The following is a 27,767-nucleotide window of genomic DNA, read 5'->3' as shown; positions in this document are numbered from 1 at the left end:
TTGGCTGAAATAATATACTGGACTCTGGGATTGAATATATCTATCAAAGAAGAAGACTTCAGTTATTAAGGATGAGGAAAGAAAAAAAGGAGAAGATATAATGGAGGAGCTATTTGTTGATATAAGACTGGACTTATAAGACATAAGATTGAATTTGCAAGATATAAGGGACATGATAAAAATTAAACTTGAAATGTGTAATTACGTACTACAGAAATTAGAAATGATAACTCAGCATACAAAACAACACTATAAACCAGAGGGGGAGGAGTCCTATAAAGAAGAAGCCAACTTAGACGGACAAAACGAACAACAATTATTTAAGTGGGGGGGGAGGAATTAGAATTTAAATTTTGTGGTCTAACAGGATGATTCGGAAAATGGTTAAAGAGAGCGAAAAAGCAGAAAAACGAAGTTCAAAAGAAAAATCAAAAGAGGGAGAGAGAAAAGTTTAATAACTGGAATGAGAAAAGGGGGGGAATAAGAATGAGAAAAAAGGGAATTAAGAGAAAGGACCAGAAAATAAAGAGGAACAAGAAACAAACAAGGATGAAAAGAAGGTACATTGTCCAAAGAGTAAGAGATAATGGGTGAAAAAAAAAGGGATAAGGAAGGGGATTCTGCAAGGTAATATGTTGTGAGGTATAAGAATATATTGAAAATAGTATTTTGTAATATATAAGTTGTTAGAGAAAATATAATGTGGAATCTGAGAAAAATATATATATTTGTGTTTTATACTAGATAGGGAGATTGATATTAAGGTAGAATGAATGTGGTTGGCTTGAATTACTAACTAGAGGGGACAATTATATTTACAGATAAGGATTGATAAAATGACAAATGTGACAGAAAAAATAATATGAGAAATGACAATAGAAAGGAGATGAGAATTTTAGATAACATTGTAAAATAAGATGAGAATATACTAAGAAAAATGGAAGGAGATATAACAGGAATTGGAATTGTATAAATGAACATAGAATTGAGATGAGAATTTTAGATAACATTGAAAAATAAGATATGAGAACATGAATTGGGATTGGATAAGATGAACTTAATATTTAATAATAATAAGGATGATGCAATATGAAATTAAACAAATAAAATGAATAGGTAATTGGTCATGTTTGTATTGAGATGTGAAACCTGGAACCACACTGCTTGCCAAATGAGAATTTTTTATTTAAAAAATAAATGAAAACAGGGAGAAAATTGAATAATGGAATTACTAGGTATGTTTAGTTGATATAGTGGTAGGCATTTGGAGAGAGTTTTGAAAGGTTGAAAATAAACATTGAAGAATTATGAATTAATGTGAATATATGCAATGAGAGATGTATAATATATTGATGCTACACTGTTAATGAATTGTTGTTATATGTAGATTGAAATAAAAAAATTGGGGGGGAAAAGAGAAAGAAACATGTATACAATGTCTGAGGCAGCAAGTTCACTGGATGGCCTTAGACATGTCATTTCCGATATGGAGGAAAGGCTAAGTAAAACTATGCTAAACGGACATCAGACTCTGCTCTGGTTGGAATAGTAGATATTTTATTCTCATTTGATATAATAAATGGGGGGAAAATAAGTACTGTACTCTAGAACATAAATGTAAGTGTAATAGAATAATAACAAGCCCAGTAACCTTTTACTGTAAATTGTCATACAGTAATGTAGTCAGTGGTTTTATTTAATTGCACTTGCAACTAAGAAGCCCCTGAAATTGAGTAACCGAGCAGATGTGATGGTTTGAAATATTCAGGAGGTTAAAAACTAATGGAGTTTATAATGAAAATAGTTCTGATAATGGTTGGGAAAATTGCTTTAAGAAATACAAGTAAAGGCACAAAGAGTCTCGATTTAAGCAAAAAGCTAAAAAGCAACCTGTAAGAAAAGATGAAAGTTTTAGAAGCTAAGGAGAAAGAACTGAGATAAAACCTAATCATAGACAAATGCTTTTTGGAAGCTCAAGTTCTGGTCCACAAGTCCACAGTTACAGGTTTTGAAGAAATTGTGCAAAACATTCAGAATGATCTGAACTGTAGGGGGCGTGCATAAGCGCACCAACGTGCCTACCGTCCCTGTCCTATTGTTTCTCTTATTCTTTTATTTTTCATATATGTACCCATTTCATGTATTCACAACTATGTATACTCTTATACTTATTATCTTGTAAACAATTGGCAAATCAAATCAAATAAATAAATAAATAAATAAACTTGGATGGATATTATTTTGTCTAATAATGGAAATTGAGCTTATTTTTACAGAAGCCAGGTCGTCCAGCAAATTAAGAAGGTCCTATTCTACATTATTATTGTTAGTGGTTTTGGCATTGGTGCTGGAGTTGAATTAAAATATGGTTTTGTTCTGTTATATAGTTAGCCTGGAAGCACATATACATCATTTTAAAGAGGCATATTAAAATGATTTATATGTGTGTGTGTTGAGCTGTAAAATCAAAATAGGTATTAATCAGTCTGTTGAGACCACCTGTAATGTTGAGCTGGACCACGGAACAACAACAACAAAAAACTGGGTTCCACTTCTCTTTAAAGAATTAATATGGAGGGAAGACTGATGTTAGGGGGAGAAAGCTTAGAGAGCTTTTTACTCCAAGGGATAATTGGAAAAAGATGGGGGGGGGAGAAAGAGAGTGTGCCAGGGAGAAATAGTAAAGCAGTGTAAAGAGAGGGGTGAGCTCATCGGCAGATTGGGAGGGGAGGCTTTGAGGTAGAGCAGAATTTTGATCATGGTCAGGTCTACTTACAGTCTAGTGCTATAGTTTGACACCAAAAAGGACAGGATAGGAGGAGGGAGGAGGATAAAGCTGTTGTTGGAATTTCCCATCAATTCATGCAAGTGGCCCAATTATTTTGTCACAGATGTGGATGTTTTTCTATTGTCATTAACTCATATTATTACGATTTATGCTGAGATTTTGATACAGTCAAGACATGCATTTGTTTTGAAAGTAGAGTTGGCAATCAAGCAAAAAGCAGGAACATTTGTGGTCCAAATTTATGCTCGTCTCTGGTTATTTGCTTCTGTTTTCACTGTATCATAGCAAAGACTCCAAACCGGAGGAGGATGGTTACATTTTTGATCACTTGAAGCTCCATCACAATTTCCATTTTGTGAAACAACTTCTCACTGATGAACAGCTTAAGAGCTCTACTCTGATACTCTTTAATATAATTGTCCTGGGTAGGATTGATTACATTTTGTAATCTTCTGAGAGAGGCTCTTTTTTTCTAAAATAGAGCAAAACTTTTTTTTAATTTGGAAAATAACACACTGCAGATATATTATGCAGGTAAGCACCTGTGATTGCTAAAATTTATACACATAACCAAAAGAAAATACAGGTATGCTGTAACTTGTCAGGGAACTCTGATATTTTTTTAATAAAGAAAGAAAGAAACCCCTTCTTTATGGCCATTTGAACATTTAGTGGTTCAAGTGAACCGATTCTAGCTCTCTGAAAAGGCCCGTAGGCATCTCAAGTTTTGTATTTCTAGTTTCCTGTGAGGTATGATGGCTCAGCCTGACAGCAATTAATATCTTTTATGGGTTCGTTTTAGATGCAACATGCCTTGAGGTTATCAGTTTTCTTGTCAAAATGACTGGACTTACTTGGAACAGGCTGGATTGCTGTTTCAGTCCATCTTTATCAAACATTGACTGATTCCCAGGCATTGCATTATTCTTCCTTTCTGAAACCCCCAGTACAGTAGCACTTACTGGCTTTTTGTACAGGTAATACTTTCTCTTTAAATGAAAGAGGGATATTTGTTGAGGAATCTTGTTTTACTTTTAAGAGGAAATATTTTTCTTTGTTTTGTATGAAAACTAAATGCAGTTCAATGTTGGCCTATGAATATTCATTTCTATGCCTATAACATTTTATCAAATCAGGGGCTCACTTTGCAGTATTTGTATGTCACCCCCCCCCCCAAAAAAAAAAAAAAAAAACACCTTTTGCCTATCATCAGAAGAGCTTTAAAAACCAATTCCCTGAAGTGGATCATTTTTGGAAGCTACTTTGGTATTTCAAGAATTCTCTTGTTCCTTGATAGTTAAACAAGTTTAACATTGACAATTGAAGGGTGCAGCTTCTCAGATTACTGGAAAGTTAGTTTTATTTTCTGACAATAAAGATGAGAATGTGAATGCTTTGGTGCTCTCAGCCAATTTTTTTTTTTTTAAAAGATCCAGCATTTCAAACACTGGAATGTGTGGGGATACGTTTTGTGCCAAATCACAGTACAGGTTCCCTCTGAATGCCAGATGTTTAATGGTCACAGTCATAAAATACTACCCAAGGAAAGAAGTCCCTCTTTTCCTTGCAAAGTTCTTGGGGTCTTCTTCCACACGAACCTGCTTAGTACTGAGCTAATATTGTGTATTCAGGTAGTCCTCAATTTACGGTGACAATTGAGCCCAAAATTTATGTTGCTGAGTTTTGCCACAGTTGTTAAGCGAATCATTGCAGTTGCATTGCAATTAGTAACATGGTTATTAAGTGAGTCTGGATTCTCCATTGACTTTGCTTATCAGAAGGTTGCAAAAGATGATCACACGATTCCAGGACACTGCAACTCTCCTTAATATGAACCAGTTGCCAAGCATCTGAATTTTGATCATGTGACCATAGGGATGCCTATGCAATTTTGATCATGTGACCATAGGGATGCAATGGACATAGGTGTGAAAAATGGTTTTTGTAACTTTGAACGGTCACTAAATTAACTGTTGTAAGTTGTCACTTGCCCCAGTGCTAAAATGGCTTGGTGAGAATGTTAGTCTACGTATTATTATTATGGTTGTTGCACAGTCAACCGGATGCTTAAGATTGGATTTGGCATTTTTATCCATCTGTCTAGACCTTCCCAAACAGCTGGGATAGGCAGATGTTGTTGCTTCATGGTGTTAAAGGTATTGTTGCTATTTTTTAATCCTGTAACTATTCCAAGAAGAGTGAGATGAGATTACAAGGGAAACCAAATTTCACTATTTCCGTTCATAGTAAAAACAATATAGAGCATAAGCAATTTGTGCTGTCTAGATATCTTGGACCACAGCTCTCATCAATACATTGTTGTATTCCATGCATGGAAAATTATACATGAAGAAATTTTGAAGATGTCCTGCTTTTCTGCCTGTGAAGCATCAAAAATATTCAGACATAGCTATAGTCATTTTGGAGGGTATTGATTTGGGATTCAGCCAAACAACCTTCTTCCTTTCTCTAGGTGACTTTCAAAAACAAATTCTGAGAAAGTTTTCAATAGAGCTCTCAGTCTGCATTGAAAAAGAAAAAAAATACTGTGACTCATGTCCACTGCATATTGTTTACAGTGCAATGGGACAACTCACCACAGTCAACTTGCTGCAGTCAACTTGCCATAGCCAACTCGTCACGGAACAACTTGCCACATGACAACTTAACAATTCAGTTTAATTATTTAAAATAAAAAAAAACATTCACATTTCATGCTGTCCCTCTTTTTGCATCCTTTCTTTAATTATTCTATTCCACCATTTCTTTGGTATTAGTATAACTCTTGTTCTGCAGCGAGTTGTCCTGTGGTGAGTAAGCCATGGCAAATTGTCCTGCGGCAAGTTGGCCACGACAAGTTTGCTGTGGCAAGTTGGCCATAGCGAATTGTCATAGACCCTGTTTATAATCCCCATGCTTAATTTACCCTTCAATCCCAAATAGTTTTGCATATTTATTATTATTATGGTTGGTCGTAGTCAGCAAAAAGTTTAGACTGGATTTGGCATTTTTGTCTTCCTATCGAGTCCTTGCAAAGGCAGATGTTACTGTTTGATGGTGTCAGAGGGATTGTTGCAGGATTTAAGCAAGTAAAGTTGCTTTTTGCAATTGACTGATGGTGATTTTGTTAATGCTAATAGTGTTACTCCAGATGTTTGGAGGTTATATCCAAGGCTCCTATTACTATTTAGTTTTCTGCTTTCTTTTGCCACATTAAGTGTATTTCTATTTGCGGGGTCTTTGTATTTTATGATTTTCTCCACTTCTTTCTCTCCCATTCTTCTGTCTGCAGATATTGCTACATGATGATGTTGGTACTGCAACATCCACTACTCAGTGGATTATTCTTACCAACAATCATTAAATCTGGGGTTTATGTGCAGGTGTTTGTTTGAATACTAAGGTCCCAGAGCATTTTAAGGTTCTTCATTCTCCATTATAGTACTTGGACTATTTTATGGTCCCATCAGTTCTTGCTTGCAGGCAAATGGTATTTGCAGATATTCCACTGCACCATTGTTGCTACTTTGTCATGCCTTTGTTTGTAGTCAATCTGCGGGATCTTCTTGCAGTAGCTAACTAAATGGTCCACTGTTTCTTCACCTTCTTTGCAGAGGTGGTGTTCGTTACTTGTTGCTATCTTTTCAATTCTGTGTTTTAATGCATTTGTTCCTCAGATTTGGTCTTGTGCAGCCAGAATTAGCCTCCTGTTTCTTTCTTCAACTTTCCTTCTCTCAGCCATTGCCAGCTCTTATTTTCTGCTTTGCCTCTAACTTTTTTTAATGTACTGATAATGCAGTATTTGGCCTTGCTGTGCCTCTATTCTTGTAGGTCAGTTTGGTCTCTTTAGTATTATTAAATACTAAACAATATTTCCTGGATACTGACCTCTCTAAAAGGCAAGATGTCACTAATCCAGTATTTTTATTCAAATTGGCTTTTAAACGCTTCCTTTTAAGGCATTGCCTTTAATATTTATTTTGTTTTGTTGTATAAAACACTTTAAAGACCACACTTTTAAATCTTCTTTAAATAAAATAATTCTAACATTCCAACCAATAATCTAAGCATTCGCCTCCCAATCTCAAACTCTATTACTCTTGTCCTAGTACTTTTCTGCTCTTTGGTCATTAACTACAGGTAGTCCTCAATTTACAAAAGTTCATTAAGTGACCAAAGTTATAATGGCACTGAAAAATATTGACTTATGACCATTTTTCACATTTACCACCTTTGTAGCATCCCCACAATCATGTAATCAAAATTCAGACCCTTGACAACTGACTCATACTTATGACCGTTGCTGTGTCCCAAGGTCATGTGATAATCTTTTGCAACCTTTTGACAAGCAAACTTAATGGGGAAGCCATATTCATTTAACAACCATGTTACTAACTTATCAACTGCAGTGATCCACTTAACAACTGTGGTGAGAAAGGTTGTAACATGGGGCAAAATTCACTTAACAAATGTCTCGCTTAACAACACATTTTGGGCTCCATTGTGGTCGTAAGTCGAGGACTATCTGTATTGTGACTCCATGATTAACCATAACATGAAACTCACCTGAAGAAAGCATTTACCAATCTTTAGCTCCTGATGGCTTAATGAACTTGAATTCAACAGCACCTAGGTTATTATTATTATTTTTATTAGTAATCTGGCTGATTGATTAACACATTGCTATTTTTTTAAAAATGTGATGGCTTAACTAGGGTCAGAGTCACTGCAGACAGGATGCAATAAGGCTCAGACTTTTTTTCAGCCATAGTATCCTCTTGGGAGTTAAAAAAAAATTGGAAGCAGAGGCGTCTTTGTGAGTATTTATATTTTATACTTTCTATCTCAGTTTGGAGACCAGGAGAATTAACTTCAGATTTTCACTGCTCACTTCAAGTTTGTATAACACACATAGTGCTTTTCTTTATGTATATAATCAAGTTAAAAGGCCTAGATGCAAGTCATGTTTAAGGTATTGCACTAGTACAGCATACAATAAATGTACCACTAAGTTGAACTTTTGAATTTTTGATATTTTGTGAGCTTGGTTGTTTTCCTGCAGATGTTTCATTATCCTGCTTAGTAACCATCAGTGCAGGGGGAAGGAGAGTTTACTGGTTGTTCATATATAGTAGCTAATCTTTCCAATCTAGGTTGGGGTGTGGTTCCCTCTTGATGGTTCTTTGATTAAAGTACTGTTTTTCTCATGATTGTTTATTTGGTGCTGTTTGGTGCTGATCGTTGGTTACTAAAAAGAATGTGTTTTGGAATGTTTCCTTCCTTGAGTTGCAGTTGTCTTTTAGATGATATATAGATGGGATTTACCTCTGTGGGTCCAAGCTTCTGAATATCCCCTAGCATATTTATTTTTAATTTGGTGTAGTCTAAAAGTCAACAGTTTCCAAGCTAAAAGACTAAGGAAAGTCCCTCTCTGAGGGAGAAGGGCTACTCAAAATTGTGAAAAATACATACATACATACATACATACATACATACATACATACATACATACATACATGAATATTGATAATATTTTCTGACTGTCTGTTGATGTTTGTGGAGACTCCTGCTTTTTCTTCTTTGGTTACTGGATCTTCGTATATTTTAGAGCAATTTTGTTGGTTTGTATGCTGCAATGATGACAAGAGGTTGCTGGTTGTCTCAGAGATATTTTTGATGGGGGGGAGTTATTTTCATAGTTATAATGATTGTTTTACAATAGATTTTGTGACTAGGCACATTTTCAGGTCATCATGTGGGTATCCACTGTGTTGGAAGATATTATATAGATAGTCTGTTTTCTCTTTTTACATTCCTGGGTTACTGCAGTGTGATATTCCTGGCTGAATAATGTCCACATGCAATCTTCTTGTGGACGATTTAGTTATTGTTTTGGTAGAGAAGCACTTTGTTAGTGGGGATTGTTTTCAATAAACTTGAGTATGTAATATGTCATTGTTTCTTCTGCTGATAAAGATATTGAGGAACAGGGTAGTTTCTTATTTTTGTTCTTCTCTTGTACACTAGGTGTAAAAAAATGTATCTCAAACTCAACACTTACCCATGGTCACATGATCAAAATTCAAGCATTTGGCAACTGGCATTTGGCAACTGATTAGCTTTCCAGGAGGGCAAACTCAACATTCAGAGCCTGCCCTGAAGCTTTGTAGTAGTGGATTTCCCTTGTGAGCAATAGAAGCTCAATTTATCAAAGCTGCTATCCCTGTTTCCAGAAGGGGGAGAAGAAATCTGAGGACTGTTGTAAAATCAGCAAGGGAATAGGATTTTCCCTCTAACCTCAGCAAAGATTCGGACCCTGCAGGAGCATAAATCTCATGTCTTCAACTCATGGTTAATTGTAGCAGCAAAACATAGAGCTATTCTTATCTGTGGCTTAAGAGGGAGTTTTGGCTGTTCTCTTTGGCAGCTCTGGATGGACAGGTGGGAACTAAAATCAAACGGTGGCATTCTTAAAATTGTTCAAACTTGATGAACAGCTCCCTGCAGTGCTTTTATCATGTCTTCGTGTCAGCGCATTGAAGCAAATGGAATGAGTACTATTTCAGTGACTGCAGTTTGTTTTTATTCTCAGACTGCCTGAGAATTCAACCTCAGAGCAAGCAGAGGTTGGTTTGGTTGGAATGTCTGCTACTGGGGGAGGGAACATGGGACTTTGTTATTAATGGTTTCCTTTAATAACAAAAAGTGCATATAGAAAACTAATTTTATCATTGCTTCATGTTTCATAAAAACATTTGATATGACGTTTGCCTCCTTCTTTGAACATCTGCTATTCTTTTTTCTTTCTTTTTTTATCTTTGGTACGCCTACTCAGTTCAGATTTGAGGAGGTGGCACCGATGCCTTGGGAATGGACTGGTTAAACTGAATCGTTCAAACAGTCATTCAAACTTTTTCATTCACTGACTTCATGTTTTCACTGCCTGGAGCCGCCTCCTGCTCACACACATGCACACACCCCTTTGGGCAAAGGAAAAGAAAACTCCGTCCCTATTAGTTTGATTCTGTACACACAGACAGACGCCCAGGGATTCCAGCATGCTCCCAGCAGTGGCAGAGAATGCGAGCCAGAGAAAGGGCAGCTATTGTTGAACTGTTTTAAGAAGCCAAGACAGAGAACACGGAGGCCGGGCCTTTGTTTTGGTGCTGGCCTTTCTGCATTTCCAGGCAGAGGATGGACAAGGAGCACATGGTTGCTGAAAGTGGTGCTGGGAGAGTGGGGCTGGCAGGAGCATGACAGAGGCATTGGCAAGTTCACGAGATGGAGGATTCAGGTAAAGTCCCTTTCAGCCACTATTGCCGCCCCAGGAAAATTGGGACCCACAAAGAGCGGGACAGTAGTTTTGACAAAGTGATTAAGAAGTTGGTGAGTGGTGTTTTGTTCCTTCTAGGGCAGTGGATTGGGAGGGGGAAGGCTAAGTGCTATTCTCTAATATCTGACTTGTGAAGCACAGAAAGTTTTTTCTTATGGCGAAGGGTCAGGGGAATATTTGAGCTGTCTTTGTGTTTCTCTTTCAGTTTTGTGGCTCCTTTTTTACCTTATTTTTTTCCAGGAGAAAGGGAAAGCAGGGAAAGTTCCCCCTTTGGGGGATCAAATTGTGTTGGAGCAAATGTACCAACATAATGTTTCACAGACATGGAACATTCTGAACATTAGAAATTACAGTGTACATTCTCAGTGGCTTAGATTGTGAACCCGAGCGAGTCATCTTGCTTTAAAAGTGATACATTCATCCCCCAACATTACCTCTCCAATATTGCAAGTTGTTTAGAATTCTGACATAGTTCAGTCCTGTGTGGGTCTGTTCACAGGTGAAACTTGTTCAGTTGTAACTGATGCCTGGGAAAAGATATAGGATTGCAGTCTCGAGACAGCTCTTATTCTGTCTGTAACTTGATTAAGCAAGCTGTAAATGAATACAATGTAGGACTGAAAGAGAACAACTTCTTTGGCTCTGTCATTAAGAGCGAATTTTCTTAAAACCTGCTGGGACAAGTAATTGTGCTTAATTAGTCCAGGACATTTAAGACACATTTAAAACCCCAACCCTTATACTGGCTTGGATTTAAAATTAACTATTTCCTCCCCATCTCACCCACCCCCTCAAAACAGGAATGATTAACTTGCAATCAGCCTTGAATTGTAACAGACAAAACTTCCTGTTATGGAACTGGGGGGGGGGGGTACTGAAGCTGGATATAAAAACAAAGAACTTCAATTTATTGTTTTAAAATAGTTGCAAAGTCAGTTCTTTATCTCATGGTGCTATTAACAGGTGTGTGTGTGTGTGTGTGTGTGTGTGTGTGTGTGTGTGTGTGTGTGTGTGTGTGTGTGTATTTAAAGTAAAAAGTGAAATACAAGACCCCCTCTCATGGGGAGAAATTGGGAAATTTGAAAAGGAGAAAGAAACCCTGCAAAGGGGAATCTTTTTGTCTTTCCTGTTCTAGACAGTCATGAAAAATATGGCATGTGAGTAAGCTCTTAATAAGGCCTTTTACCCCTCTTTTAATGAAGCCTTTTGCCAGTCATGAAGTTGATGCTATTATTATTCATATAGTAAATTCCTGTCTGCTCCCCTATTCCAGAACCATGTTTAGTGTTTCTCTTTGGTGTTCTTCAACCTGCTGCTGGGTTTGGTTGTTCTGTACCATTGGTCTCTACCATCCAGGCTCCTGTCTGCTGTTTTCTTTGGCCGCCTCTTTAGTTGGAAGTTTTCCATAATTCCCTTTCTCCCTTCAAATTCCTCCTTAAACCCCATCTTTCTGTGCAGTGATTTGCTAAACCCCACGCATTATTGAAATGAAATGGAATGCCTATTCTTCCTGGTTTAGCTTCTTTTGTTTCCTTTCCTCTGAAGTTTTTTTCCATGGCAAATGTAAGATTGTATGCTCTTCAAGGCAAAAAAGTATCAGGAACAAGTGACATTTTTTTTCATTTGTTCCTAAGCTTCATGTACTACAATATGAATACAATGACTCCCATCCCTCTATCAAAAATAAGTTCCTGCTAAGTTCCTGCAGGCCTCTGGCATGTAAGCCTAAAATCAGTTAATATACACTTGCACATCCCAATGGAGTTACTGAGACAAAAAGTGACATCTTCAAAATAACCATTCATTTTTCTTTTATTAGAGTTATTAACCAAAATTAGATAGTTGGGATAGAGGAAGGACCATTATTTCTGTCTGTCATGAGCCAAGATTTCTCCAACAAGATGGTGAGCTGCTCTGCATCTTTGAAGGGTGAATAATACTACTCAACTTTTTCAACATTTTGTAGTAATATTAGAAGTACAGAGAGGAGAACTTAGGGTATGTTCACTAGCGCATTCAAACAATATAGTATGCTGGGGCAGCATCTTATGCAAGGATGCGATGTGAACTGAAAAGAGACAGTACAAAATAATTGTACATTGTGGAGCATTATTGTAATGCTAGAAATTTTGCTCATATAAATTTCCTCACATAAAAAGTTTTGTTTTCTGATAAGATGAGCCATGTTACCATGGTAGCCATTTTGTAAATGAGAAAGCACATTTGTATCAACTTTCCTTGTCAGAATATTTTCTTAAAATGCTAAATATATCTAATGAGGTGCATGAGGTTGGGTCATGAATCAGTCAGAAATTGTGCGAAATCTACCTTGCATTATCTAAAAATGTTTCTGAGTTTTAAGGGATAATTTGCTTCATAAAATTATGGAACAAATTATCACAACGGAATATACAGTCCAAAGGAGAAATAGTAAACCGCAGAATACTATCTAGATACTTTTTGTTATATGATATATAGAATAATGACAGGCAGTGAGGCATTGTCTCAGAATCCATACATTTGCTCTAAAAAGTAGGCTACAATATTCTAATATGAAGAAAATAATGGCTTCCCTGAGGCTGACCACTGTATTTGTGATTGAAATGAAATTTGAAGCAGGGACTTTAATAGTAGATAACCAATGTGCCATTCTGTGTTGAAAATTCCATTTTTCTTTGCAATTTTTTCAGACTTTATATTTTCCATCCTATGTATATTAATTTATTTATACAACTCTAAAATGTGAATAATTACAATAATAAAATAACAACACTTATCAAATCTTGTAACAATTTGTATGTGTAATTAGATTAATAAGCTACCAGAACAAATAGTGCATTTGTATTTTCATAGTTACACTGAAGACAGCACTTTACAGATACAAGCTTGTTGTGAATTACAGTAATAAGGCAGGGGTTCACACCACAGTAGAGTTACCATCGTCTTGCTTTTTTGACATACCCCAGGTGGATGGTCCTGGCTACACATAATATTTTTGTGTTATATTTTAAATAAGTTAGAACTTTTTAAATTTTTATTGTGATAATGTTTTTCTCTTGCTAGTCAATGTGCAGAGTGTGAAGCCCAAAAAATGTTATGGCATCTGAAACACTAATTAACTTTTATAAAAAAAAAAATTAATCACATCCCCTTCATCAGTGCCATTCAATTAAATTAACTGTTATCCACAAAAATTCATGTATTTAACATAGAAAGTGTTGCTTATATTTGTATATAGACGCACAATATTTATATTAAAAAAAGCTCTGTGCCAGAACCATAATGGTATCTTTATTTTGAGCCACACTTGGGTAAAGATTCTTGTTACAGTTTTAACAATATTGGTCCTACATTTTATTAGTCCCTTTTCCCTCTCCTTCCTCAACTAACTTCATGTGAAACTGAAGTAATTGTGCTTTTCCCCCCTAATATACATATATATGTTTGAAATGAAGAGAAACTAACCAGTTTGGTAAAAAGACAGATAATCCACATTTATAATCCAAAACTGTTGACAGACTTCTTGTTACTACTTCTGTTTTGTAGGTAATTTAAATCTTTCTACTGGATTCTTTTAATTTCTTCCAAGTCAGAAAGCAATTTGATGCCACAGTAATCCAAATTGTATGGCATGCCTATACTTCTTTTGAAATTCCAGAATGACCTTTCGCAAAATGAGAATACCTACGGCTGGAGGTGACAAGTTCCTGCCTGTCCACCTGATTAATTCAAATTGTGCAGGAATGTTTCAGCCTTCAGTTTCTCATGTGAAGTAGTGCTGGTTCCTTTGATAGTTGAAGTTATTTAATGTCATTTATCCCACCTTTAAGTCCATCTGTCATTCATTATCATACGGATGATTATAAGAAGTAGTCAGCAGATACATTGATTATTTTAAAAAAGAGTTACAGAAAGTATGTCTGCCTTTTCAATCTCCATCAAGATATATTAATGTGAAGTATCAATCAAGATCATTTAATGTACTGCCCTGAGCAAAACATGATGTACTGCCAAGTAGACAACCAACAGGAAGCTGCAGTCAGTCCATCAATTTGTGATTTGAATCAGCCGACTAGTGTTCTGGAATCAGCCATTCAGGAAAATATTGCTCTCTCATACATTAATAGTTAGTTTCTTTATACTGTTCTGAATTCCCTAGTCTCTCTGTATTGTTCCCATGCATACATATATAAAATGGCTAGCAACAAAAAATATCTCACCTAAGATTACATGATGAGCCTGTGGCAGTATTAAAATTAAAGGGCAATAGAGAATTCCCCATGAAAAGCCAAAGAATTGAAACATAGCAGTTCCAAAGAAAAAGTAACAATACTTTTAAACACAGATAGGCCACTCCATTGGAATTGGAGAGGAGGTGTTTTCATTCTCTTGGACACTGCTGATTAGGGTATTATTATTTCCAGGTGAAGCATTGGACACTGCTGATTAGGGTATTATTATTTCCACTTAGTATGCATAACATGCAAATTTTTGCTGGATAGCTGCCTCTCTTTCAGGATGAAGCATGTACTGGAATGAACTTAAGAAAATGAGAAGTAGTTAACTTGTGTTGACAAGCTGTGGGCTAATACAGGAATTATACCATTGGATATTTTACCAAAGCAGTAAGGTAAGACACAATTACAAGAAATAAGTCGTGCCTTAGTCTTTATCCTTTGATGCTGCCTAACAGCATCAAAGGATAAAAAGAGCCAGTTTGATGTGGTGGTTAACATATCAGTTGTGCCCTAACTTGGGCTTTAAGTTTGTAAGGTGCCAGTTACTTTGGGCCAGTCAGTCAGTCACAGCTCTAGAAAGCAGGCAATGCCAAGGCACTTTTGAAATCCTGCCAAGAAAATTGCAGGGACCAGTCCAGCTGTTGCTGGAAGTCAAGGCTGACTTAAAGGTACCATAAAAACAAATGAAGTTTTGTGATCTATGACATTTGAGAACAGCTTTCCTTTTTGGATGGACTACTCTGCTTTACAGAAGTAATAACTTAATTTCTGCCAAACAGATGCAGCTAGACCAATCATAACATTGCATAAGAGGAAATATGTATTCTGTGTTCCCACCCATTTCTGATTTGCTTTCCATCTGAAATGAAAAGGATGGGCCAGATTGGTGACTGACATAACATATCCCACCTTAATGCTGATAATAGCTCATTGCATCTAGTAAAACTTGCCAGGTTTGCAGATGGAAGAAAAGAACACGTGCTTTGAAGAGGAACACATTTGTTTATGGGAATGTGCCGAGGAATTGTCCCAAAGGTGCTTTTTTGAAAGGCAGCTGTACTTAGTTTTTCCTTGAAAACATTTCACTTCTCATCCAAGAAATGTCTTCAGTTCGTACCAAGGAGTTGTTGGGTTGGTTAGTTGATGTGAAAGCAACTAGAAGCACCCTTAGAGTCATGCCACATCGGTAGGGCATTGGAGAACATGGCATATACTGTTGTTTTGTGAAACTGATCGAACATTGCAATAATATGCTGCATTTTCAGGCTTGTCTTAATTTCCATGGCTATTCTATTATCCTTCTATAACTAAAGTGCACAAGTGAGGTGTACAGCTTAACGTTCATGGTGTAGTTTTATTTTCTTATGATACAAAGTAATTGCTATGATGCAGACCTCCAAAAATCTTGTCAGTTGTTTTATATGTAGACATTCTGAGCTTTGGCTGCCAAACCTGGTAACTTGGAGTGAGAAGAAATATGCTAAATTAATACTTTCCTTCAGTCTCAATTAGCTTTAGACATTTTAACACATATTGTTTCAATAATATGAAAAAATTATTACAGTTAGTCAGTGAAGACCCTTTGGACTAGTTTGAGTCAGTTCCATAGCTCCATTTTTTGTGGCTTCATAATGCTTAAAAAGATAATGCACTTTATTATAGTTTCACTCCTGCTTTTTGTGCACACAAAGCGTCTCTTGCATGGCTGTCAAGGCTCTAGTGTTTGCATGCATTATGAATGATCATGCTACTAGAATGCATTATAAAATGCTTATACGCAAACTTCTCTGAAGCTTCATTTATCAGAAATTCAACTTCTAAATCCACAGGAAAACAAAAGCTGCTTAGACTCCTAAATGTCAAGCCTGTGATATTTCTAAAAACAATCTCTGGTTATGATATACATATTGATGTTTAGACTTTTGGATATGTTTTAAGCTACATATTGATACTTTACAGTTTGAAGTTTGAGTATTTCACAGACATGGCATAGTTTTTTTCTATGGATTCGGTTTCGCATAAACAAATCAAATGTACTTGAAGGTTCACTCCATCATCTGTTACACTTTTCCCTGAGCATATAAATGATCAAGAGCGCCTTTGTAAATAAATTCTGGGTTGAGCATTATACGTTACAGAATAGTGAAATACAGGTAGTCCTTGACTGACAACAATTCATTTAGTGAAAAAATTCCAAGTTACAATGGCATTGAAAAAAAGGGAATTATGACCCTTTTTCATTCTTATGACCGTTGTAGCATCCTATAGTCATGCGATCAAAATTTAGACACTTGGCAACCGACTTATTTTTATGACAGTTGCAGTGTCCCAGGGTCGTGTGATCATCTTTTTTGACCGTCAGATAAACAAAGTCAATTAGGAAGCCAGATTCACTTAACAAGTTTCACTAATTTAACACCGTCTGTGATTCACTTAGTAACTGCAACAAGAAAAATCGTAAAATGGGGCAAAATTCACTTAACAAATGTCTTGCTTAGCAAATGTTGGGCTCAATTATGGCCGTAAGTCAAGGACTACCTGTAATTGGAATTTTTCTCCTACTGAGAATTGATGCCATCTCTCCCTGCCTATATGCTTTCCTAGCCTGAATGTACTTTTTTGGTTTGTTTTGCTGACCCTTGTTATGGTTTTTATGTAATTTCCTTTCAAAAGGTTACTTGTAATGATAAGTAGTAGGGTGCAGGAATAAGAAATGGGAGTTGTATAGGAGTTGTATGTAGACTTATTTTAAAAGAATAATAAGGGGTCCTATTCCTCTAATGAGAATGATTTTTCTCAGAACATCAGCACAGGTCTCAGAGGGAGAAAGAGGCTTCTGATTTGTAAAAGTCCAGATGTCTCTCATTTTCCAGGAGTCATCACTTTCACTTGTGCAAACCTGAAAAGTGACCTTTTAAGTCATATAAAACATTCTCTCCCCCCACCCACAGTTTTATGTTGCCAAAAAAAACACAGGATAAACCCAATGTACAACCACAAAACAGGCACGGGCAGTGGGCAGCCTCCACATACTCTCTTCTTTGTCAACTAATTGGACCCTGTTTCTGTAGCTGTGGCTCCCTTGATCCTCCTAACAGGCCTTGTTTCTGCTGACTCTTTTCTTTGTCCTTTCCCAAAGGATAGGAGGGAGCCCTATTAACCAAGGAGGCCAAAGTCGAACCAGGGTTGCGTTGGGCTGCTTCTCATTCTGATGAAGAGGAGCTGTTCTAATATCCTTAATGCTGTTGTTGGCAGTCAGAAACAGATTCCATTATTGTCGATCAATGCAGCTGTCATGCGGAGGGAGGGGAAGGAGGGAGGGACTCTTCCTATTCACAGATTGATCAACCTGCCATTGCATGAGCAAATGTGTTGTAAGCGAGTCAGACGCTACTGTAATTGTAGCTGGAGCAGGGAAGGTCTGGTGGCGATGCAAACCTCTCTGTTGTTGGCAGGATTCTAAATGGTCTTCCTTCGGAAAACTGAAAAACAAAGCTACAAGAATTTTGTATCATTTTTCCCCCCCTAAAAGGAGGGCCGTCATATATTACACTTTATTAACTGCATGGCTTTGCTAATGTTTGCTGTAGCTTGGTCATTTCTCTTTGTCTTTCCATGCCTCCGCATTTTTAAAAGCTGTTTTGTCATTTTTAAACTGGAGGCCACCAGCCTGTCATCTTCTTTTTACTCTTCCTGCTTGAGCTGAGGAGCTGACATCAAATCTCTCCCGCCTCTGTCTTTTAATCAGATAAGTCCGTCAGCCAGGGAGACCGGAGTCAGGCCACACTTTCTTTCTTTTTTTTTTACATTCCATTTTATTTGGTTCAGCCAAGAAGCCAAAGTACTGGCCTCCCAAGACCCTCCGCATTTCCCCGCTTTCCCTTCCCAGATTTATGCTGCCATTATCTACTGTATGGAAAAGTTTTCTAGCTGGAGAATGAGTCTCCTTTCTCCTGGGGATGCGGCCGAGTGGCTGGATAGCAGCACAGAAGATGAGCGAAGCCTCCTGTCATTTCTTGGTACGGTAGGCTCGGAGTACTTGTTTCAAACCTTCGGGGGAAAAAATAACGGAATTTTCATTTTGATTTTATGACTGAGAATAGTTTTGGGACTATTTATGCAATTTTCTCTTTGGCTTAACATTCAATGTTCTTTAAATATGAGTTCATAACCTTCAGTGGCAAGCTAGTTGACACAGATAGTTTGAACTTCATACCATTCTTCTGCCTAGTCTCCACCCCACCACCCCCACATCTGTTCCTGTTAGCCTGAGAGAATCTGTCTAATTTCAATTCACTCATCTGAAGAAACTTATTTCCGGCTTGTGTCCCATTTTACCTAAAGATTTATGTATCGAGTAGCAGGTGGTGCTATGTTAATTTGTAATAAATGATAATAATGTGAAAACTTTAAAGGCCCCATTAAAGACATTTTAGTTTATCACTAATTACTTATATTACTTACATAGCACTTGCGTTTTTAAAAAGTAGCCAATGATGGTGTATGATCATTTTGATAAAATTGGGTAAAAATTAAAAACAGAGAATTAGTCATATTAAATTTTATTTTAGAAAATATAAGAATAACCATATTGGATCAGAGGGTTGTGAAGCCTTATAAAAATGTTTACTAGAATTCTTGCTTAAAGAGTAGTCTGTGGTCAAGTTTGAATTCTCTTCTACATGAGAAACCTGCAAATGTGCACACAATGTTCTTCATGTTAAATACACTCTTAAAGTGTATTTAACATGTCTTAAGGATTATAAGTGTTATAGCAGATAGAACTCCCAAGATTCTAAACTGATTGTCACAAAATCAGAAAACATCTGATTCATTTCTTCAGATATGCAGAAAATCATATCTTGCAAAAGTTGCCATTTTTTTCAAACTTCAGAAAAATTAAATCTTTTTACAAGGTAACACATTACGAAGAACCATTCAAGTCTCAGAATTCCCCATTTGCTTACTCAGTTCTAGAACATATTTACCCACTGTTAGATTAGAGTAGGTACTATATGAGATATTCAATTTTAGTAATTATAGGATCCATTTCTATAATTCCACATGCTGGAAACTCATTTTTTAACAGAATTTATCTCCCGCCCCCCTTGTAATACATACAACTTAGTCCATTTTTTTTAAAAAAAGAGTGATTTTCTTCCTTTATTCCTACAGTAGTGTAACAAGATAGATGAGGCCAAAAATGATTGGCTCAAGAGGCAAAATGATCCTGGGTTGGCACTGAATCCCTACCATTACTAATGAAAAGGATATTTCCATGCAGAGATGGATAAAACTTCTGCTGATCAAGGAAATAGTATTGAGCTTCACAAACAAATATTCTACTGCCAAACATGTCTCTTTCAAAAATCCATATGTATGTGAACTCAGTTCAGAGGAAAGTTAGAAAAAAATCTGAACTACAAATTCTATGGGATTGTCGAACAGCATGCAGTACTCATTCCAAGGCAAATGCTGTTTATGAATATAGATACCTGTAGCCCCAGTGTGTGGCGTTTGGATTGTAGAGACCCCTTCCCCCCACCATTCTCGAGGATGGAGTGTCGTGCTCTCACATGATAACTCCTGCACCAGCTTCACAACACATGAAGCTTTGTATCATGTCTGATCTATTCTAATGAGTTTGCAAGTGTCTGCTTTTCTCTTCCCTTGTCTCCTAAAAATCCTCCCCATCCATTTCACCTAAAGATCTTAATGCCAGGAATTAAATCTGAGTATGACCCCAGAAACCCTCTCTCTTCATTTGCTGGAGAATGACAGTTGATTTGGGAAGATGTGTTTACTTTACTGCACAGGTTGTTACAGTGGTTACAATACATGACCATTTATTGTCAAGGTTTATTAAAACTAAAAGTCCATTAAACCAAAATTTTGCATCAGTTTATGTCATTTGAATTAATTTACTTTATGTTAATAATGGTATATAACTTATTTTTTACATTTATGTCTGTCTATGAGATTGCTGTAATTATGCAAATCAAGTTAATACATACTTGTTAAATTAACTACTTATGTGAAGTCCAAACTAAAATTTGGTTCATTGCATCTAAAGCTCACTATATGGCTGTCCAGAAAAATCAAGGCTTGTATGTCTATATTGCCTTCTGTCAATTGGACATTTATTTCACTGTAAACTTTGTTTGAAAAATTAGCTTTCTATTCTCTTTGCCAATTATATACAGTACATATGAGTCAAGTTATTTCTGGTTGAATATTTGTAGGATGTCCTCTAGAATAGATTTTTAACATAGCCTGTGGGTATGTTTGCATTACAGTAATACAATTTAAAATAATTAAGCCAGGTTGGAAAACCACATCTTAGGATAGAGCTATGATACATTATTGGGGAACTACCAAACTCAATTTTGTTGTTGAACAGGTTTTTGGTAATAGTACAAAAGTGATTTGCCCTTGTCTTCTGGAAAAAAAATAATCAATTTTCTGGTTGATTCCATAGCCCTGATATCGCCATTCCTCCAATACAAGAACTCAATACAAGAACTCATACTACTTAACTTCCAAGCTGCAACAAGGAACCCAAATGCTACAGCTTCTGAGAGTAATTTCTTTCTTCCTTAAACTTATATCCTGCCTTTCGTTCAGAAGTTCAAGATTGCCTATATGGTGCCCCCTTCTCTGTTTTCCCCATAATAGGAACTCTCTTAAGTCAATTGGTTTAGGAGAACATGATTGGCCCTGAATCATCTGGTGAGCTTCCATTGTTGAGAGTGGATTTCTATTGCTTAGCTATTTTCAGTTATTTAACCTCAGTTGTAATTAAGTGTGACTTCCCTATTTACTCGCAATTGTAATTAAGTGTGACTTCCCATCACTAGGCCCTTTCCCGTCTCTATTATTCTAAGCTACATGGTCCTGTGTAAAGCCTTGATAATCCATTGTGATGCATAGTTTCTCTATGTTCTTGTCAGTTGGCAGGCCAGATTCTACTTGCCAAAGTTATGTAGTTCAGGTGTTGGCCTGGCAGCAGAGAGATTTAGATTCAAATCAATCGAAGCTCACTAAGTGACCTTAGGCAGTCCCTCTCTCTCAGCCCAACTCACCTCATAGGATTGTTTGTAATGAGAAAAATAAGAAGAGGGTGCATTGTTTATATCACTTGGAGCTCCCGAGGTGAAGACAGGATGTAAATCTATCAAATCAACACTGACTGGCATTTGCCAAGAACTGGCAGAGTTTGCTCATCACATCAGCCCAGCCTCCCCCAATCCACAGCCAATTAAGTGTTAAACTCCGTGACATCACACCACTGTTTTTTTAAGAAGGTAATTTCTATATGGAGTTAAGCAGACAAGACACAATAAACAGGACATTTCCAATTGTTGTTTATACTGTTTCTTGTTTATCCAAATTGGCTGCTTTTTAATGTTTAAGTTGTTTACCATGCTGAATTCTTACTTGGTTCGGGAAATCGGGTCAATGGGTACAAGTGTATTCATTGACATGTATCAATAATTATACATGCAGAAAATTCAAAAAAATTAACAATAGCAAGAGGTCTTCAGTCCAGATACCAACACATATAGGTCACATTGCTATCCTAAGTAGAACAGCGTTCTCTTGAGACTACCCAAGCAACACTGCAATACAAAAAAAAAATGCTGAAGCCCTAGAAAGAGTGCAGAGAAGAACAAAGATGATAAGAGGTCTGGAGGTTAAATTGTATGATGAACAATTAAGGGAACTAGGAATGTTTAGCCTAATGAAGAGAAGGGTTAAGGGTGACATGATAGCCGTCCTCTGATACATGGAAGGACTGACACAGAGAAGAGGGGGTCTATAGCATCTGAGGGAAGGACAAGAAGCAATGAGTGGAAGCTCACCAGAGGGAGATCCAGCCTGGAACACAGGAAAAAATTCCTGAAAATGAGAGCAATTAATCAATAAAACGGGTTGCCTTTGCAGCTGTTTGTGCTCTATCACTGGAGGTTTTCTTTTCTTTTCTTTTTTATAATTTTTATTCTTTAAAAACAAAAAATACAAAAATCCCATTTCCATTAACAGTTATTGTGTCATTGTATATACATGTTTCTTATTTTGTGACTATACATTATTTTTATCCTTATCCTTCACCCATTCGTACCACCTCTCCCATGTCGCATAGTATTCTCGATCCTCTTTGCCTTTCAGTTCCATAGTGAATTTATCTAGTTCAGCACAGTCCATTATTTTTTGAATCAAAACTTCATCTTGTGGTATTTTATCACTCTTCCAATTTTGTGCTAACGTGATTCTTGCTGCAGTTAAGATGTGTACAATAAGGTATCTTTTATCTTTACTCAAATTCCCTTTGATCATACCTAATAAAAACGTTTCGGGTTCCAAATTCAATTTATATTTTGTAATCTCAAAAAGCCATCTCTGTATTTTCTTCCAGTATTTTTTTACCTCTATACATTGCCACCACATATGGAAAAACATTCCTTTCTTTTGTTTGCACTTCCAGCATTCTGATTTTCAAGGTTGGATACATTTTCGCCAGTCGTGCCGGCACTAAGTGCCATCTACAAAACATTTTATATTGATTTTCTTTGAATGCCGTCGACAAAGTCAGCTTCCAGTTCTCGTTCCAAGTCTTTTCCCACTCATCCAAATTTATATTATGACCCACATTTCTTGCCCAGGAAATCATTGGTCCCTTAACAATTTCCTCCTCTAGTTCTACCTCCAGTAAATAATTATATGTTTGTGTTATAAATTTTATATCCTTGCCTGTCAAGATTTGGTCCAATCTTTGTAAGTCTTTATCTATCCCTAGCTCCTTTACATCTTTCTTAAATTTAGTTTGAATTTGCAAATATACCCACCAGTCTAATATTATCCCTTGTGCTTTTAGTTTATCCAGTGTTTTTAATTCCCCCTGTTCATTTACCAATTCTTTATATCTAATCATTTTTTTAGTGTCCCTTGTATTTGGATATAATATAGCTTCCATAGGTGAGATCCAGTTTGGTCTTTTCAAATAATGCTTTTTTTTAAATTTTCTCCCATGTTTGTAAAAGTGAGTCTCTTATCAAATGTCTATGGAAATAGGAGTGGATCTTATTCTTTTTATCCCATAGAAAGGCATGCCACCCAACTTGGAGGTCATGACCTTCTATCGCCAAAATTCTTTTATTTTTTAAGTTTATCCACTCCTTAACCCATAGTAAAATTGCTGCTTGATAATATGTTTCCCATTTTGGGAGTCCAAGGCCGCCTCTGGTTCTACTATCTTGTAACGTTTTCAATTTTATTCGTGCTTTTTCCCCCATCCATATAAATTTCATTACCGTCCTATCTAATTCCTGAAAAAAATTCTTATCCAATTTTATAGGTATTCTTTGAAAATAGTATAATAGTTTCGATAGTATGTTCATTTTTATGGTCACTATTCGGCCTAATAGTGATAGTTGTAATTTTCCCCAATTGGCCAGATCTTTCTTTATCTGTGAAAGTAATTTCATATAATTATCCTCTTTTATGGAAGAGCATCTTCCTGTTAACCAAATTCCTAAATATTTAAGTTTTTTGACATTTTGTAGTCCCAATTTCCTTTCCAATTGTTTTTTTTTTTACTTTCTATCAAGTTTTTGGTTATTACTTTTGTTTTATCTTTATTAATTTTTAGTCCTGCTACCGCTCCATATTCTTCTAATTCTTGGATTAGATAGGTCCCTGACTCCATTGGATCTTCCACAAAAAACACTAAGTCGTCCGCAAACGCCTGTACTTTATATTCTTCTTTTTTGCTCTTCAGTCCAATTATCTCCTTTCTTTGTCTAATCTGATTTAAAGCACTTTGATGGTCAAGATAAAAAGCAGAGGTGACATTGAACATCCCTACCTAACACCTTTCATAATCTTAAAGTTTTCAGTAATCTCCCCATTTATAATTACCCTAGCTTTTTGGTTTGAATAAATTGTGCCAATCATTTTCTTGAATTTAGATCCAAATCCCATATTTTCGAAATGTTGGATCAAGAACTTCCAGCTGAGATTGTTGAAGGCCTTCTGAGCATCCAAGAAAACGCTCCCTGCTTTCCCGGGTGGGCCTCATAGTATTCTAATACGTTTAATACTATCCTTATATTGTTCCTTATCTGTCTAGAAGGTAGAAAACCATTCTGGTCAATATGAATAAGTTCATTTAATATAATTTTTAGTCTTTCTGACATTATTGTTGCAAATATTTTATAGTCTGCGTTCAGGAGTGAGAATGGTCTATAATTTTTAATCTGTTTGTGATCTAAATCTTCTTTAGGAATTAGTGAGATATTCGCTTCTCTCCATGAATTGGATAATTTAGCAAAGTCTGATACCTCATTGTACACATTTGACATCACTGGTTCAAGACATTCATAAATACATTTGAACAATTCCGCTGGAAGACCATCCAGCCCTGGCATCTTATTATCTTTCTGCCTTTCAACCACCCTTTTCAATTCCATCACTGTTATTTCTTTATTTAATATCTCTTTCTGTTCCGCTCTAATTTCTGGGATACCTTTCCTTTTCAAATATTGTTCTATATTCTCGGGGTTTATTCCATCCTCCCTATATAGTTGTTCAATATGTACTATTTACTTTTTCTCAGTCATTCGATATTCTAATTTTCCATCATCATCCTCCAATTCTTGTATCAACCTTCTTTCTCTTTCTAATCTTAATTTATGGGCTAACCACCTCCCTGGTTTATTTGCATGTTCGAAAAAATTCTGTTTTGCCCTTTTCACCTCTTTAACTCTCTCTTCCTGATTTATAATGTTCAATTTATGCCTAGTAAGAATCATCTCTCTCCTCAATTTTTCATTTTATGTTTTTTTTTTGTAATCTACTTTCCAGGTCTTTAATCTCCTCCTGTAATTTATTCTTATTTTGCCATCTTTCCTTATTCCTTTTCGCTGTATATGCTGTTACCAACCCCCTCAAGACTGCCTTTGCTGTATCCCATAAATTCCGTAATGATGTTTGCTCCGCTCTATTTTCCTTAAAAAAAAGTTCCATTTCTTTCTTAATTTTCTCTACAAAATCTTTCTTCTTTAAAATTTGGGGATTAAGTATTCTACTCTTCCTTTTCCTTCCTTTCCAAGTTATTTTTAATGGGTTATGATCAGCCCATACATTTGTCATAATCTCTATCGAATCTAGTTAGTTTCCTAGTTCTGCGTTCATCCACGCCATGTCTAATCTAGACCACAATTTGTGTGGGTTAGAGTAGAACGTGAATTTTTCCCCCCACAAATTTATTCTCCTCCATTGATCTATCAAATTTAGTTCCTGTGTCATATTGAAAAAGGATCTGGGCAAAATTTTCCTTTTCTTTTTGTTCTTTGCATTACTAAAATAATCCTTCCTTATATCTACTACCGCATTAAGATCTCCCACAATGCATACATTATCTTGTCCCATCTCAGTGATTCTCTCATGTAAATTCTTATAGAATTGACTTTGGTTGTCATTCGGCGCATAAACTGTAATTAATAACATTGGCTTGTACCCTAATTCTAGTTCAAGTATCAGAATTCTCCCTTGTGGGTCTACATATTTTTCTATTGCCTTAATTTCTTTTTTAACATATACTGCTATCCCTTTCTGTTTTTGATCTGCCAGGGCTACAAATAACCTTCCTAATTTAGGATATTCTAGACATTTCCAGAATTGTTTTTTTAATATGAACTTCTTGCAGGCATACTATTTCTAATTTCTGTTTGGCTAATCTAGATAGTATCTGTTTCCTTTTAGTGGGTGAGTTTAGACCATTTATGTTTAATGATAATAGCTTTGTTTCTGTTTCCGTCTTTCTACTTGTGGGATATTATCTGTCTTCTGTTAATTCTAGTCTCTCTTTGCGGGCATGTTCTTAATCTTCTTCCTTCCGTCTCCTCCTTGTTCTCTCTTTCTTGTTCTAGGCCTCCTATATCTTGCTGATGTTGTTCTTCTTGGCTTTCTGTCTCTAGCTGCTCTCTACCACTGCTTTCTTCTTCTGTTCCTCCAATCTGCTCATAGAAATCTTGCGCCTGTCTAAGTTATCTATCCTGATCCTCTTTTCCTGCCATGTTACCAACAAGCCTTCTGGAATTAACCATCGAAACATTATATTCTTCTGGATAAGTTGTGTTGCCAAAAACTTATAGTCTTTTCTCTGTTCACGCACCTTCTTGGGAACCTGCTTCAGGGTTTGCACTTCTTTATCTTTATAAACCAAAGGTTCGTCTCACGTTATCTTGTATATTATGTCACGTACTTGTTTCCTGGCAAATCGCATGTGGACTTCCCTGGGTAGCCTGTTACATCGAGTGTAACTCGTTTGAACTCTATGGGCCTCGTCGATTTCTAGCAGGATCTCTCAGGTCTCCCTTTGTAAAGCTGGCGCAAGTAATTCTGCCATAAGCACATTCAGATCTTCATCTCTACTTTCAATGATATTTTGAAACTTCAAGTAATAGGCAGCGCGGTCCATCTCTAGGTGGATAATCTGTTCTTCTAATCTTGTATTTATTGTCATCATCCTATTGCCATTAGTTCCAGTTTCTTTTCATTTTGTACTGTTCTAAGTTCCACCTCTTCTAGTTTCTGCTCGTTCTTTTGCATTGTTTGCTGTATGGTATCAACTTTGTCTTCTAATTTATTAATATTGCCTTTCAATTCCATATGATTTTGTGAAATATTCTCTTGCATTTTTATCTGTTGTTCTTGCATTTTAAGCATGGTTTCTTGAATGGTCATTAACGAAGCCTGTATTGTTTGCATATTGACTACAGTTTGTTTTTCTGCTCCTGACATTCCTTCAATTGCCTTTTGACCGGCAGGTGATGTAATTGTCAATGTTGGACTAGATGTTGTCTTCTTTGCCATTCTCCAGACTGATGTCATGGCCCTTGTCTTATTTTCAAGCTCTATTTGTTTCTACCTATTTTATTATCTCCTTTACAATATATTTTAAATTAATCTCTTACTTTCAATTTATTTCTTCTTCTTTTCAAATCTCTTTATTATAATTATATAGAATTAGCACCACTTGTTTTCCCTTTATCTCAAGATCAATATCACTATATATCTAACAATATCCTACTCAGACAAAGCCCTCCTGCCTTTTCTTATGCACAAAGTATTAAATTTATTCTTTTTTTCCTTTTATTTATAATAAAAGGGGAATCAAATTTCCATTTATATATAATCACCTAGATATACTCTCCCCTTAATCTCTTAATATTGTAATCAAAACTTATTTATCACTATCTTAGTTCAATATACAATATTTAACCAAAGTAATTATAACCTCAAATATCACCCCAATAGAGAAGGAAAGACAAAAAGGCCCCCTTTTTAATTTCTTAATTCACTTTTAACTTAGAGCGGTAATCCAGTAGTCAGGTATTTATCAATT

The 27,767-nt window shown here is 36.2% G+C and overlaps 1 protein-coding gene across 7 annotated transcripts in view; it reads left to right on the top strand.

Annotated features, from left to right (window-relative positions):
• Window positions 1-27,767, top strand: part of RASAL2 (RAS protein activator like 2) — a 238,558-nt gene that overhangs the window by 129,056 nt on the left and 81,735 nt on the right. Inside the window, exon 1 of one of the 7 annotated variants that reach the window (XM_026669204.2) lies at window positions 9,840-10,082. The exons of the other annotated variants lie outside the window; for them this stretch is intronic. Within the exon in view, the coding sequence (XP_026524989.1) occupies window positions 10,070-10,082 (13 nt within the window). The 5' untranslated portion in view covers window positions 9,840-10,069. Of the gene's footprint in view, window positions 1-9,839; window positions 10,083-27,767 lie in introns of those variants that run through there. 7 annotated transcript variants of the gene reach the window in all.

This window comes from Notechis scutatus, chromosome 3, assembly GCF_049901735.1.
Source record: "Notechis scutatus isolate UNSWTSFEM ecotype Mainland chromosome 3, rNotScu1.2, whole genome shotgun sequence".
In the NCBI taxonomy this organism is placed as follows: Eukaryota; Metazoa; Chordata; class Lepidosauria; order Squamata; family Elapidae; genus Notechis; species Notechis scutatus.
Note: the sequence above shows the minus strand (reverse complement) of the source record. Positions and strands in the feature narration are given on the sequence as shown.